The sequence below is a fragment of the Argiope bruennichi genome, chromosome 3, assembly GCF_947563725.1.
Source record: "Argiope bruennichi chromosome 3, qqArgBrue1.1, whole genome shotgun sequence".
Lineage (NCBI taxonomy): Eukaryota > Metazoa > Arthropoda > Arachnida > Araneae > Araneidae > Argiope > Argiope bruennichi.
In genome coordinates, this window is record NC_079153.1 from 140459121 (window position 1) to 140474074 (window position 14954).

At 26.2% G+C, this 14954-nt stretch overlaps 1 protein-coding gene across 2 annotated transcripts; it reads left to right on the top strand.

Annotated features, from left to right (window-relative positions):
* Positions 1-20: 20 nt before the first annotated feature.
* Positions 21-13934, top strand: LOC129962694 (RNA-binding protein PNO1-like). Of its 2 annotated transcripts, none has more exons than XM_056076615.1 (8): positions 21-178; positions 1477-1653; positions 5610-5759; positions 5991-6074; positions 9231-9291; positions 9587-9704; positions 10836-10906; positions 13832-13934. In XM_056076615.1, the coding sequence occupies exons 2-8, from the start codon at positions 1480-1482 to the stop codon at positions 13897-13899; spliced, it is 726 nt and encodes a 241-aa protein (XP_055932590.1). In that variant the 5' UTR covers positions 21-178; positions 1477-1479; the 3' UTR covers positions 13900-13934. The 2 variants fall into 2 exon arrangements, with proteins under 2 accessions (XP_055932590.1, XP_055932591.1); XM_056076616.1 differs by having other exon boundaries at positions 102-226.
* The last annotated feature ends 1020 nt before the right edge of the window (positions 13935-14954 follow it).

Here is a 14954-nt window from a genome sequence, read left to right on the forward strand (position 1 = left end):
GCAAACAACTGTTATTTGTTTTTATTTCTTTTCCAGCGCTCTGTGCTTCTAGTGGCAGAAGTCTGAAATTTATCAATACCAAGTGGCAACCGATATTAGCACGTTTCAAACAATTTGTCTCGTGTTTTCCTTTAGCGTACTACATCAGCTCGGAAAAAAGTGCTCGAGACAAATCGAGGTAATGTTTAACAGCAAAATAATTTCGTATTCAAAATAATTTAATAAAGTAAGGCATCAAATTTATATTTTAGATAAGTATTGTTATTTTTTAAAAACTTTTAATTATTGATGTTCTACGTTAATAATTAAATAACTCGCTGAAAATAACTATATTACGATTTTTCTCTTTAGTGTAGTTATATTTGATAATATTAAAAAATAATATAACACACCGTGACGATATTAATGTAGCATGACAATTTTCATATGTTTTCCGTAGTGATTGTTGAAATGAATTTAAGTGTTTAGACTTCACAACATGTTCTTTTCAATTTGGAAAGTATTAGATGTTGCATTTTGATATGCTGAAATTATATTTCTAATTCTTTCTTAATTATTGCTGAATTCCCCTCTTTTCTCATGCTAACGCGGGCTTGCATTCCTTTTCCTAAATTCGATACAAAATGATAGTGCCAAAGTTGCTTATTCTCAACTTAAAAAAATTCTCAAACAGAAAAGTTATGTAACTAATTTTTCAAATCTTTTTAAAATTTTGAACTTAATTTTAAAATTATAGTGATAAAAATCTGTTTACCTAATTTAGTGCTGTTAAATTAAGTTTTCTGAATTAATACGTAAATGGTAACCAATCGATTATGGTTCTTCTATGTAAATAACATAGACGTTTTGTTGGTGAATGTCACATATAATTAATTTTTCATAATATAGGTCCAATTTGCTGACTATTTAAACTTTCAATGCTTGTAGCATATATTGATTCCATTCCAATTTTTCATAACTCAAATTTTCAGAATTTTCTAGTAATAATTATTTAAAAATAACATTGCCATTTTAAATAAATGGAAAAGCATTGATATATAGTCATTTTCGCCAATATATAGTTTATCACCAAATATTAGTGAAATGGTAGATTGAGGAGCGAACGTCAGCAAAAGCGCAACGGTAGCAAAAGCGCCACTAAAAAATTGCCAACCTTGCAAGGTGCCGAATGACTGTATATCAAAGCTTAGCCAAATAAGTGAAGAGACTTAATTTAAACTCTAAATAAAGTTATAACGATTCTTATATTTCTCTTCATTCTATTAAAATATTTTGCTTAAAACATGAACATTTTTTTTATAAAAAAATATTACTTATAAAACAGAAAAAAAAATTGTTCATGGAATATATATATTTATATATGTATCCATGCATGTATAAATCTGCTTAATTTTTTTTCTATAAAGTGCTTAATTTTTGCATTCATTTCTCATTATGCACCCTGCTTTTTCCATCTTTGGTTATTTTATTAACAAGACAATGACAGAAACAATTGAAAGTGGAAGTCCAGAAACTACCAAAAATGAAAAAATTGGACACACTATGGACTCTGAAGAAACCTGGTCTGCTGCAAATTCCAAAAAAAGGAAAAGTGATAAAATGGAAGTTGATAAAAATAGCAGACCTCATTTCCCCCCTGCCAAAAAAGTTATGGTATGTTTTTTACTTTCTGCAAGAAGTATCACGAGTATTTCTGCAGATTTGTTTGCTTTTTTGTACTTTTCTTTTTGGATACTATACATTTTCGTTTGTTTTAAAATGTAAATAAGGGATTATAAATAAATTGATATGACTCTAGCTATCAATGTGACCAAATATTAATAGTATATGAAATACAAGACTACTTTTTTTTAAAAAATCCAGTAGTACTTGAATTTTTCAAAATATAATTTAAAATTGTATATGAATTAAAAGTTAACATTTAAAAATTTTCTGGTTATTATCAAGTTTTTTTAAAAATCTATTTAAATACTCTTTAGATATGAATTTTTAAAAATATTATTCTAAGAATGTTCTTTGTATAAATATGAATTGTGAATATACTTATATACACATCCAAACCACAACACTTTGTTCTGTATACTTGGTTTGTGGAGTTTAGAATCATGAGTATATATGATACTCTTGGTATACTTGATGGTATATATGATGCTCTGTTAAATCTTTCCTAATATGTTACTGTATGTTGATTGGAACATTATCAATAAACTGCATGATCAAACAAAGGGATTGGGATCATTGAAACAAAGGGAGAGGGAATTAGTAGTATAAAGGGCTGCTGTTAAAATGAGGAGATGGCTTTAATTTTTCTTTGAAAAGAAAGTAAAATTCATACTAAATTTAAATCTTCTAATCTGAAAATAAATTTAATATTTAGCCAATGTGATTTTCTAATGATGGTTAAGCTCGTGTTTCTTGATATGATCCTTCAAAAGGTGGGTGTTTCAAATTAGTTTTGAGAATTTTACATTATTGTGAATGTTTCAAAAACTATTTGGGGTATGTACACAAATTTTTGGATTCCGATATCTTAACAAATCAGCTTTGCTCTCTAGCAAAAATTTTATTATGTTAATAAATGTTTGTAATTTTATAAAATCATAATAAAATAATTCCATTAATTACTGGATTATTTTAGATGACACTTTTAATATGTTTTCATGCCTAATTAAGACAATTTAATGAATATTTGAGACATTGTGTGGAGACAAGTGTTTTTAAAGTTATGACAAGTTTAAATGTTATTATGTTTAAGAGCTTTTCTGTCAAAGATGAATTAAATATAAATTAAAAGCAGAATTCATTTATGAGAAGCATAACTTTTATATTATCTTCTTTAATCACAGTTATTTGTCCAACAAATAGTTTGTTTTTATTTCATATACTTTTAAACTCAGTAAATTTTCTAATCAAAATTGTTTTATTGCATGCAATATTTTGTTGCAGCCAGAAGTTTTGTTGATTTCAGAAATATTGGCATCCTGAATAGGATTAGTCTTTTTCTTTGAATGATTAGATAAAGGGGAAATTAAGGAATATTTTTAGTCAGTTTATCAGTTTACTTTTTAGTTTAGGTTATTATTTAATGAGAAATGCTGCATAATGCAGTATGCAAGACACATATTTATTTACCTTTAGCCGTCTACCATTGAATTAATTTCAATAAAGAATATTATCAGCTTCTGAGAAAAATAGATTTATATTTTTTGTCTACTTCCTAAAGCTCAGTAATATCTATTACTGCCTTATTTTATAAAAATATGGAATTTACCTTGTTGTACAGAATCTTTTTCAACCAGTATTTAACAATGTTCAATCAATCTTTAAAAAGTAAAATCAAAATATTATATTTTATATTTTCACCTTTAAATATAAACAGTAATATTAAAATGTTTTAGAAGAGAAATCATGTTTTTACAATTTTATAAATTGCTTGACTTTAAATTTATAATTAATAAGATGTTTTTGTTCATGTAAATAATTATAATCTCTTGATTTAGTTGTAAACCTTTAAGATAAATGTAATAGAAAATAGATATATTTATGACTGTCTCCTCCATAACAACAAATATATATATATATATATATATATATATATATATATATATATATATATATATATACATAATATACAAGTGGGGGAAAAAATGCATATATTAAAAATACAAGTAAAATGACATATCATTTGTTATTCTGTGCATTCCTCCCACCCCCAGTTTGAATTGAAATAGCATGGAACAGACCTTTTGGTAAATGGGAACATTTTTTTTGGAAAATATATGTTTTCAAGATATCGTTGAAAGTTCATAGGACACATTTAACATGGAAAGAGTTTTGATATTACTCTTGAAATTATCAACATACCATGAAATTTTTATTGCAAGGTTAATTTTATAACAATATATAGATTTTAAATAACAAAGTTACAGTGATGTTCAATTTCCTTTTCTTTTTCTGATGATTGTATCTTCATAGTTGTACTTAATGCCCAGAAATCAATGCACATTGTTATTGTGGACTTTTTTTTAACTGTACATATACTTTTTAAACTATTTTTTTCAAATGGCTTTATTAATTTTATATGTGTGATAGGTATATTATTACATTGAGGCTTTTTCAGTACTGTGCTAAAAAAAGAATCTATTTTTTTTTAATGCTGATTTCACCTGGCTGTGCAGACGTCTCAAAAAGGATGTTAAATTTTATAATTAAACTGTTAATTGAAAACTATCCAAATGACTATTTTATTGTCAAAAATTTCAAATAATATTGACCCCTTTGTAGTGGTTATAGAATATTGGTTGGCTATTAATGTTTCTGATTATCTCCTGATCTCTAACCTCAAGTGTTTTCCTTCTCATTTTTTCCTTCTCCTCTGCCTTGCTTGATAATCAGTTTTCTTATCAATCTCTTACAAAGATTTCTGAATATTTAAATACCTTATTCTTTTTTATTTTAAAAGGGTAAAAAAGAAAGTTAAAAAACGGCGTACATTTAAATATATTATAGCATTGATTTAGTTTCTAGAAATAAAAAAATGTAAGATCATAGAATTTATTACTTCATTTTTAACTCTTTCAAATAAGTAATTTCTGGCAGAGATGGGAGGAATTTAATAAGAAATGCTGCGAATACTATAACTTTACCTCAAAAGGACTATAAGAATATTGTGTTAAGCATAAAATTTTTCTTAATGATTGCGAGTTGTATAAATATAATTCTGAATTCAGCAGAAAGTAATAACTTCTTAAATGAATGATGTAATGCTTACATAGTTTATATTTATTATGTTTTTATATCATGGAATTAATTTATGAAATTAAATATTGAAAAGCATCTTTCCATGGTGGGAACTTACGTATTGAATTAACTTCTCTGCATGAAAGTGAATTTTTTAAAAAATCATTGACAATCTTTAATTATTTTATACTTTTTTGCATATTAAGAGGTAGTATTGCTAGTTATCAAAATTAAAACATGAAATTTTGATAACTCACTAATTTTATACTTCTTAAAGTTTGAAAAAAATTTTGGACAAAATACAGCGTTAGGAAGACTATCTAGCCATCTATATAGATGTGAGCATGGCAGCTTAAAAACATAGCGAGCTAAGTAGATGAATTTAGCATATGATTTTACTGTCAAAACTGTCAGATGATTGAACCTTTATTGATCTGCTTTTATGTGTGTAATATGAAGATTCAACAAACTATATAAAAATATAATTTGATACATGGTTTTGGATCTAAATTGTTCTTACATGAAAAATGTATACTTGATTTCTTTTACTTTACCACAAAATGTAAAATGTGTCATTGTGTTAGTATACTGAATATAAAGGATAATGTTTATATTAATTGTAATGTGGCTTGCTGAGTATATTTTCTATGTCTCGGTTAGTATAGGTATTTTTAGACTAGTATTTTAGGTATATGTTAATTTTTACTAAGTATTTGAAGTTGGTAGTGCACAAATAGGTGGTTGTATTTAATAATTCTTAATTTTCTATATAATATTTATTGAAACCCTTATTTATAAATTGCATATTCTAATTTTTGTTTGTTTGTTTGATTTACAGATCTAAATATATTATTTATTTATTATTTTAGGAAGATATAGTGGAAATGCGAAAAATTCCGGTTCCTCCTAATAGGTACACACCTTTGAGAGAAAACTGGGAAAAAATATTTTCTACTGTTGTACAACATTTAAATCTACATATCAGATTTAATTTAAAAACAAGGATGGTAGAAATACGAGTATGTTGATATACTTTTTAAGATATTAAATTATATATTATTGTAACGAATATATAACCATATATATATATATATATATATATATATATATATATATATATATATATATATATATATATATATATATATATATATATATATATATATATATATATATATATATATATATATATATATTGTAACAATTATAAACAATTATATAATGAACTGTATAATGTATATTTATTGCAGACATGTAAAGAAACAAAAGATATTAGTGCTTTGCAAAAAGCAGCTGACTTTGTTCGAGCATTCACATTGGGCTTTGAAGTTGATGTAAGATTATTTTTAATACCTTTTCTTGATTTTATTTAGAATGAAATCTGATTGTTATTTTTAAAAAAAACTGTGGTGTTTTATTATGGAATAGAAATATAAAAAAAATAATTCACCAAGCAGAAAAGACAGAATTCCATAATGTAGCCCACTATATTTTATCAACAATATCATATAATAACAGTTGAATCTCTTTTTGGCGATTCTATTTATTTTGTAATGCCATTCTTACAAAGTGCTGTATGAAATTGGTTTTTCAAATGTACCATTTTTTTATTTATTTAATTGCCTTCTTTTTATGACTCAGGAAATTGCATATCTTCGTTGCTACTTTTATTTTTTTCAGATGAGAATTTTTTTTTTTTTGAAGCTATAGATTAGGGCATATATATTTTTTTCATATCTTTGCTTGTTGCAGTTAATTTTGATTATCATTTTCTGTTCCAAACAGTTGATTGTATAATGAATTGCTAAACACATAACTTACACAAAAATATTAAAAATAAAAATTTTTAAAGCCTGATTTTAATTTTTAAATGTGTAAACAACCTAAATGTCAACAAAAATTTTAATTTGATAATTATTTAACTGAAATTTATTTCAATCATCTTTAAAGCTGTTTGTAATTATTAACATCCATGTTGAAAACAATTTCGAAAAAACTTATTGAAATTGCTCTGCTGCACTTATTATTAGTATTATTATTTGCAATTTTATTATTGTACTCAAAAGTTTATTAATTTTATTTTTACTCATTTTCTAATGTGTTTGTAAAGATAAATTTTTTTGTGATTTAAAAAAAAAAATTTCTGTCATTGTTTCAACTTTTAGATAAATGGTACATAAATAAGTTGCCACAATCTCATGGTCCACAAGCAATAAAATACCATTACATTTTAAGAAAATGTATTTGTGTGCATGCTCTTTTGAGGGTAGAGATATCTGAAGATGAATTTAAAAGATTTTTTCCCCATTTTTATTACATAATTTTTTGAAACAATCTTCATATCAATTTTGTGTAAATGATGCTTTGACTTTTGCTTATGAATAAATTATTAACAGACAATGTAAAATTAAAATCTCAAAACAATTAATCATTTAACCTTTTTTTTTTTTTTTTTTTGAGGCAGGGAGTGTGTCATTATTCAACAAAGAATTAATGAAATACTTGAGATATTTTTGGATTATATGTACTTTCTGCTTGAATTATAATACCTGTAAATGGCTTGATTTAAATTTAGCTTACAAGTTTTAAAAAGATATATGATTTGATGCATTTGTGATGAATGGACAAATAAGTACGGTTAGAAAACTTATCATCATTTTCCCCTAATAGAAGCTAAAATCTCTTTTTACAACCAAATATTGCTTCTCTTTATATTCTTACAAAACTTTCACCTGTAAGTCCATAAAGTTAACGATTTTGTGTAGTGGATATATGGAGATGCATAATCAACAGGCTTCGGTGACAAACAATCACTTCATTAACATGAAGTCACTGATACATAGACAAATTCACAGTTGGAGACACGCAATAGCACAACAATGATAAGATGGTCGAATCACCCAGGGAGTGAGCTCGTTCAACCAGAATTGAACTCAAAACACTGTCTTCAGCTTGAGACTGGCAGCTTTTTATAGTACCCAGGAGGCGGGCCGAAAAGTTTCTGGACTAGTCAGGCATGTCTCGATTCCTGTTCGCTGGATTGCAAAAATTCTCGAAGTTTCCAGTAATATTTATTTTGTCACCAAACTCTGAGATCTTTGATAAAGTATTTAATCAGCATCCAACTGAGCTGATTGTAAAATGGTCTTTCCAGTGATAGAACTAACCATGCTGAAAAACAGCATTAAAGATTTGTTACTGTATTATATCTTTCAGATAGTCCTCTCCTCCAAAATAAACTAATTTTATCTGCATTAAATGTCAACTTTGAAGTTTTTGGACTGTGAAGAAGGCCATCCTCGTTTAAAAGCAAATTGAAGTGAACGGACTGTTCACGAGCTTGCAAGCTCTTGTTCCATCAATATAAAATAAGTTTTGTAACTGTTTGTATATTATAAGCATTGTACACAGCCGTGTTTTGAGTGTGAATGGATAAAAATATGTTGCGTCTAAATTAAATAAATATTTAAAAATGCAAGTGACTGTATTTACTGCTGTATTTTATCATCTTTTTGAGTAATTTACCGAATTAAAGAAGAAATTGGGTAGATTTAAAGGGCCTGGTATATCAAAACGAACACTTTTGAAACAAACTCAGATGTAATAGGGACCCTTCTCGATTTGGATTTTCCCTCTGCCTATTCTTCTTAATTGTACGTACAGTGTGTTTTATTATTCTGTGGTTATGTATTGAAAATGATTATTTCAGTGCTGAAAAACGAGTGTATAAAAGCAGAAAGTTAATGCATACTCTAAAATCTTCAGTAGCAGTATATAATACTTATCTAAATCAATTTTAATAATTCAATTTTTGCTCGACTGCATAAGTCTGTGATTCAGAATAAGTTCTGATTTATTCAAAATTTAATTTTTGATTTATGCGTTCAAAATAATATCTGACATATATTTAAAACAGATAAAGAATGATGAAAACTAGAGTAGGAGGTTTCATCTATTTCTAGAAGTGGAGTATATGCATCTAGATATTAATTAAAGTATACGATTGTATTTATTAATAGGAGATAATGCGTAAAATTTTCTGTGTTTTTAATGAAGTTTGGATTTTCTCTAAATTGTAGAGTAGAAGGCTTCAACTCTTGTTATTATACTTAAATTGTAAGATGAAGGAAAAATAAAGTGAGTAAAATTCTATCCAGCACAACTTCCGGTTTATGTGCATAATTATGTTTTTAGAAGGATTTTCAAACAAATGCTTTTTCAAAATTTAAATATTTATTGAATGTTAATTTAAATACTTTATTTGCATTTGTTTCAACAAAATAAGAATAAACGGAGAACTTATTATTAAGTAGTTTTAAAGAAAGAATATGAAAGGCAGGCGTTTTTAGTATTTTTTTTTTTTAAGTATGCTTAATTTTAGCTTACTGTTTTTAAATTGTTAAAAGTAATTGTTTGTCTATTCTATTTAATTATTCCTTAAAAACAATTTTAAAAATTAAGTTGTAATGCTTTGATTTCCATCTATTAAGGATGCTCTGGCATTGGTGCGGTTGGATGAATTATTTCTTGAATCTTTTGATGTCAAAGATGGTAAGTAAATTTTAAATAATAATTTAGTAAGTGTCTAGTTAATCTCTTTGAAAGTACATATTAATGATATGATTTAAAGTAAAATTTTTTTCATAAAAATCAACTAAAAGCATTTGAGATGTTTTTTTATATGATTTGAATTATAAAATTAATATTAGATTTTGCTGTTTAGTAAACTTGAATGTTTTATTGTATTTTAAAACAAATTAATTATAAGAACAATAATAATAGTGTGATAGGTGTTATTAACTGTAAAAAACAATGTATTCCTGAGTTGAAAAAATAATAATTTCAGTTAAAACTCTGCATGGCGACCACTTATCAAGAGCTATTGGCCGTATTGTTGGGAAGAGTGGGAAAACTAAATTTTCAATTGAAAATGCAACAAAGACCAGAATAGTAGTAGCAGACAGGTAAAAGCTTTTTAATTCCTTTAACCTTTTTATAAGTTTAAAGAAATGTGAATGTATCATGTTGATATAAATAGTTGCTGCAGATCTGTTACAGAAAAATGCAGAAATTAGTTTGTATATATTTCATTTTTGTTTTCTGTGTGTAAGTCTAGAATAGAAATCTAACATTTCAAGTTTATACTATCACGAAAGCATTTTTATTATGTATTATAGCAACATTTTCATCTGTAATAAATTTTTATTTACTCTATATCAATTATTTTATTTTATATAAATCATATAATGAAATGGTCTTAAGAATACCTTCTAGCAGCTGTAGAAATTTCTGTAATTGCTATGGGGTAAAAAATTAAAAAAAAAAAAAAATGTATATACATGGGGAAAACTGCTTAAAACATTGCAAATATTCTCTTCTTCACTCACATCAATATTATACTTGCAGTGAAAGAATTATTAACATAAATGAAATGTTGTTTCAGCTGGAATACAAAAAAACACTGCAGTCATTCCTCATTACAAAAGTGTATATGAGTTTTTAATGATACAAAAGGTGAATTTTTAATGATGTTAAACTGAGCAATGATGACTTAAAAGAAGTACTTACTGTTTAATAATAATAAATCTAAATGCCTTAACAAATAATTAATTTGACCAACAAAATCATGTTATATGATTTTTAAAAAATATATTTATCTTATATTTAGTCACTAATAAATGTCTGTTTAATTGCAAATAATATTAGAAAATATTTGTTTTAATTAAAATATTTTGGAAGTATCTATTTTTCAATAAGTTGTTAATACAATGTTAAATATTATATATCTGTGAGAACTACTATTAATGACTGGATAACTAATGTTGGAAGGTATTCTTATGTGAGCAACATATTTTAAATCAAAAGATTATTTATTAACGAGGAAATGTTTTTAAAACTGTTTATTATAATTATTAACATTTTAAACTTTTCTGAAGAAAGAAAATTTGTGTTTTGTAAATGTCTCCCTGTTCTTGGAATTTGTTAAACCTTTGAGTTATATTAGAATTATTTTTTACTTAGTAAATATGTTTCAAGATTGTATATGTTTTATTAGTTAATACATATTATAATGTTTAACTTATTTTTTATTTTAGTAAAATACATATAATGGGATCTTACCAAAATATTCGAGCTGCCAGAACAGCATTGTGCAATCTCATTTTAGGTATGGTTTTTTTTCTCGCATTTTGAGACAAATAAAATGAAATAGAAGTACTTTTTGAGGTTTTGTAGTTTTCAGATATGCTTGTTTTTGTAATTAAAACAATTCAAATTGTATTTCGATGTAGGTCATGCAATTGGACCTCATAAAATAGACCTGAATAGAATCCTATTAATTGAAAGGTATTAATATATCAAAACAAAATTTCATCTTGTATCTTAATTGATATTCTGTACATTTAAAATAAAAAAAGTAGTTTCATGGGCCTAATCCTAAGAGTTTTAGAATTAGGTATGTGCATAGCAAAGGGAGAGAGCAATGAATATATAAATAGACTGTACTTTCTAAATGGTCCAATCCCTGATTTAAGGGAAGTTATGCTACATTAAAGAAGAGAAAGAAATTTACACTACTTATAAGGCAAAAGAGAAATTATTTACATATGTATAAGTAAAAAGGAGAAAACAACTATAATGAACAAAATTGCACCATCTGGTGTGGGAGACACAAATTTTTTCAATCCCAAACAAGATATATTATTCACGTCCAATGCAGTTTAATTTTTTTATCCCCACTTTTGATATATTGTCATCTAAAATCATTTCTGACAGTTCAGTTCATGTCTCACATTTGTCTCTATATAAAAAAATGCTGGAGTTATAATTTATTATAATGCATTATATCTACTATATTACTGTATAGTAAATATAGATGATCACTTGTTACAAATTAGCATTCATTTGCAAAGGATCCTTAACAATGAATTACATAATAAAAAAATGTATTTTTACATAATCAAATAAGAAATATTTTCAAAAGTTATGTTGCTGTTTAAGATTTGGTAATTGATTTGAAAATGTGACTAAATGACTTTCTTTTTTTCATTATTCAATATCTTATTATTTTGATATACATTATTTAATGCCTTATATTTAAAGCTTTTTCATTTTGCATTATACAGTGGTAGAAAATTAGATCCTAATATGAAGAGGGAAAAAAACTTGTTGAAAGAAATGAAATTTAGGCAATGCATTTGTTAATTTAACATATTTGTTTAATAGCAGATTAAATTTATTCATAAGAAAAGCCATTTCAAATGTAGATTAATGATGCATTAATAACTGCTGCCATGACATGATTGTTACAAAGCGTGCATAGGCTTATACATTGTCATCCAGGTGTCATCAACATTTTGTGGATTTGAGTCCCATGCCTATTGTATTTGGTCAATCAAACCAGTAACAATATGTGTTGGTTGTGGATGTCGCTCCGCAGAACACACTAAATGACATCAGAGATTGGGAGGGGCATTATCCTGTTGGAAAACACTGCTTGGGATAGTGATAAAAATGGCAGCTCAATCACTAGTCTGAAGTAAATAATTGCTGTCAAAATGTAAAAAATGACTAAAATCTTGATATAGGACCAATATGTCAACACACAGAGAGTGTGATTAAATGGACTCATTTTGCTTTCTTACTAATTATGTGGCCATCACTGGCACCAAAACAAATGGTTTTAATTTGAGAACACAGCAGATCTCCATTCTGCTCTAGTTGGCTCCACTGAAATTGCATATGATCTCAATCTTGTGACATGAGTGTTACAGGATCTTTGATTTGATCTATCCTCCCATAATCAGTTTGTTTGTTGTGTTGCATTCAGTGTCAATAAGAGCTTGAATTTCTGCTGCAATTCCAATGTGATGCATCATAGTGCATTCATATTCATTCTTTCTCAATAGTAGCTAGACCTTGATCTTTTGGAGGTGGCACAATCCCCGACTATTGCAGTATGCACAGTGGATACATCCTAGCCAAATTTTTCTACAGTACCATGAAAAGAAAATCTTCTCACATCCATATTATACAGCCTTATTAAAATGCAGTAATCTACTGATATTGCTTTTGTCATCCTAAAAGATTCTTGATTCAAATCTGACTCAAAATGCCCAATCTAGAAGATAAATAATTCTCACAAAGTTTACATCAAATATTTAAAACAGATGCATATATAAAAGACTGTATGCATATATTGCACAAAATTTAAATGGATGTCATCTTTAAGATGTGTAAACGCTGCTTCCATTTTTTTTTTTTTTTTAAATCTAGCAGGACTCTTTTTTGGCGTTAGGATATTATTTTTCGCCTATGTGTATTGTATGTTTCTGCATTTGACTCAATGTTTGTAATATTTGTGCTAATTTCTTTTCCATTTAATTAATTATACAGTCGTAAAAAAATTTTCTGTATTCAAAAGGAAGAAAATAGCTTTATGATTGCATGATGGATCAATAACTTTATCTGGAAGAATGTGGAATGCATATATTTAAATTGGTTGAAATGTTTTAAGTAGGAGGATATTTTTTTCCTCCCCTTAATATCTTTATATATGTTATACATATAATATTGATTATCCATAATTTCTTGCGGCAATAGTTATCTTTTAATTTATACAAATTAACAATTTGAATGCCAGTCTTTTCAATGCTATTATTCTTATTTGACAATTTCAGTTTAATTTTTTTTTTCTTTTTTCATATTTCTAAATATGTCTTTTATTGGTTATTATATATTCCATTTCTAATTTTGTTATAATTTATTACTCAGTAAAACTGAGTCAAGTCGAGTCTTTTACCAATTCCAAGCCTTTTTGTTTGAACATGATAAGTAGGAGTTATTTAACTCTTTAACCAAACTATTTGTAATTATTATATGTGTATATGTTACATGAAATAAATTAATCCAGATCATGCCCTTAAGTGGTCAGGTGGAACAAATGCTGTATGCAAAATCTATTAGATATTGGTCATCCAAATTGGTCAGTATTACTACTAATTGATTTTTTTTTTTTGTTGTTGTTAAGAGAACAGTTTGTGTTATATGAAATGTTGATACTGAATGTATTAATTTAATTTTATGTTTTCAGGAAGTGCTCCGTCAAAGGTGTATGGAAATTTACGTCATGTTGCAAATCGTTTGGCTGAGTCATTGTAATAATATAAATAAAATTTGAAAATTTCTTTGTTTTATTGTGAGAATTATTGCTGCTGGTTTGTTTAAGTTTAGGTTTTCTTTTAAAAAATAGATTTGCTACTTTTTGATTAAATGGAAAATAATTAAATTGGAAAAATTTTTCCCATTATTAATTACTACTGCATTTAAATTTAATAACTTAAGTTAGTTAGAAATTTTCTATTAAAATTTTCTCACTTTCTTGTCAATAAATCAAGGAATCATAATTATTTTAGCCTTCGACTAAAACGCAATAAAACATTTAAGTTAAGTATCTTTGCATTCCACAAAAATTAAGATTTTAATTCTTTTAAAATGTTAATAAGTTTGAATTAAACAAAGAAACATATATGCACATTAAGTTTATTTTGTGTACATCTTTTCAATTTAAGATCACAATATTATCATATGGAAAAAAAATACTTAAAAAAAAATTTTTTTTTTTTTGTTATTGCAGTTTTCTTAACGCAATTAAAAGAAGGAATAAGAATACAGCTTTTGACATAGAATTTTTTTTTTTTTGACTTTTTAAAATATCTTTTTAAAGGTCATGGAAATTAGATGATGGCATTAAACAATTTTAGAAAAGTTCTATCATGAGTGAAATAAAAATAAGGTAGATGCATATTTCAAATTTAAAAAAATATTTCAAAACTGCGTATTGGTTATATAATTTTTTTAAATAATCCATTTTCCATATTTTTTTCAATCTGCGAAATTGGGGGGGGGTATTAATGATAATATTTCCTGCAGTAATAATAATAAAGGGAACAGCAGTTGTAATAATCCCTTTATTTTATGACAGTTATTAGTCTGATCTTCACTGCATTATAAAATCTCCCTCGCAACATGCAAATTATTTTTATTTCATTTAGTATCACAGCTGTAGTTATTTGGATGCTTAACAATTTGTATTAGTTTCTCTGAGTACTTGCAGATCATGAAAAACAATTTTTTTCACATAAAATTTTCTATTTCTTATATATTTTCATATAATTCATTTTCTTGCTTGTTTTTAAATACTGAGGAATGTTTTT

Coding starts and splice junctions, on each gene's coding strand:
- LOC129962694 (XM_056076615.1), top strand. CDS start 1,480: ATGACAGAAACAATTGAAAGTGGAAGTCCAGAAACTACCAAAAATGAA. Junction 6,075..9,230: donor CATTGGGCTTTGAAGTTGAT/GTAAGATTATTT, acceptor CCATCTATTAAG/GATGCTCTGGCATTGGTGCG. Junction 9,292..9,586: donor ATCTTTTGATGTCAAAGATG/GTAAGTAAATTT, acceptor TAATAATTTCAG/TTAAAACTCTGCATGGCGAC.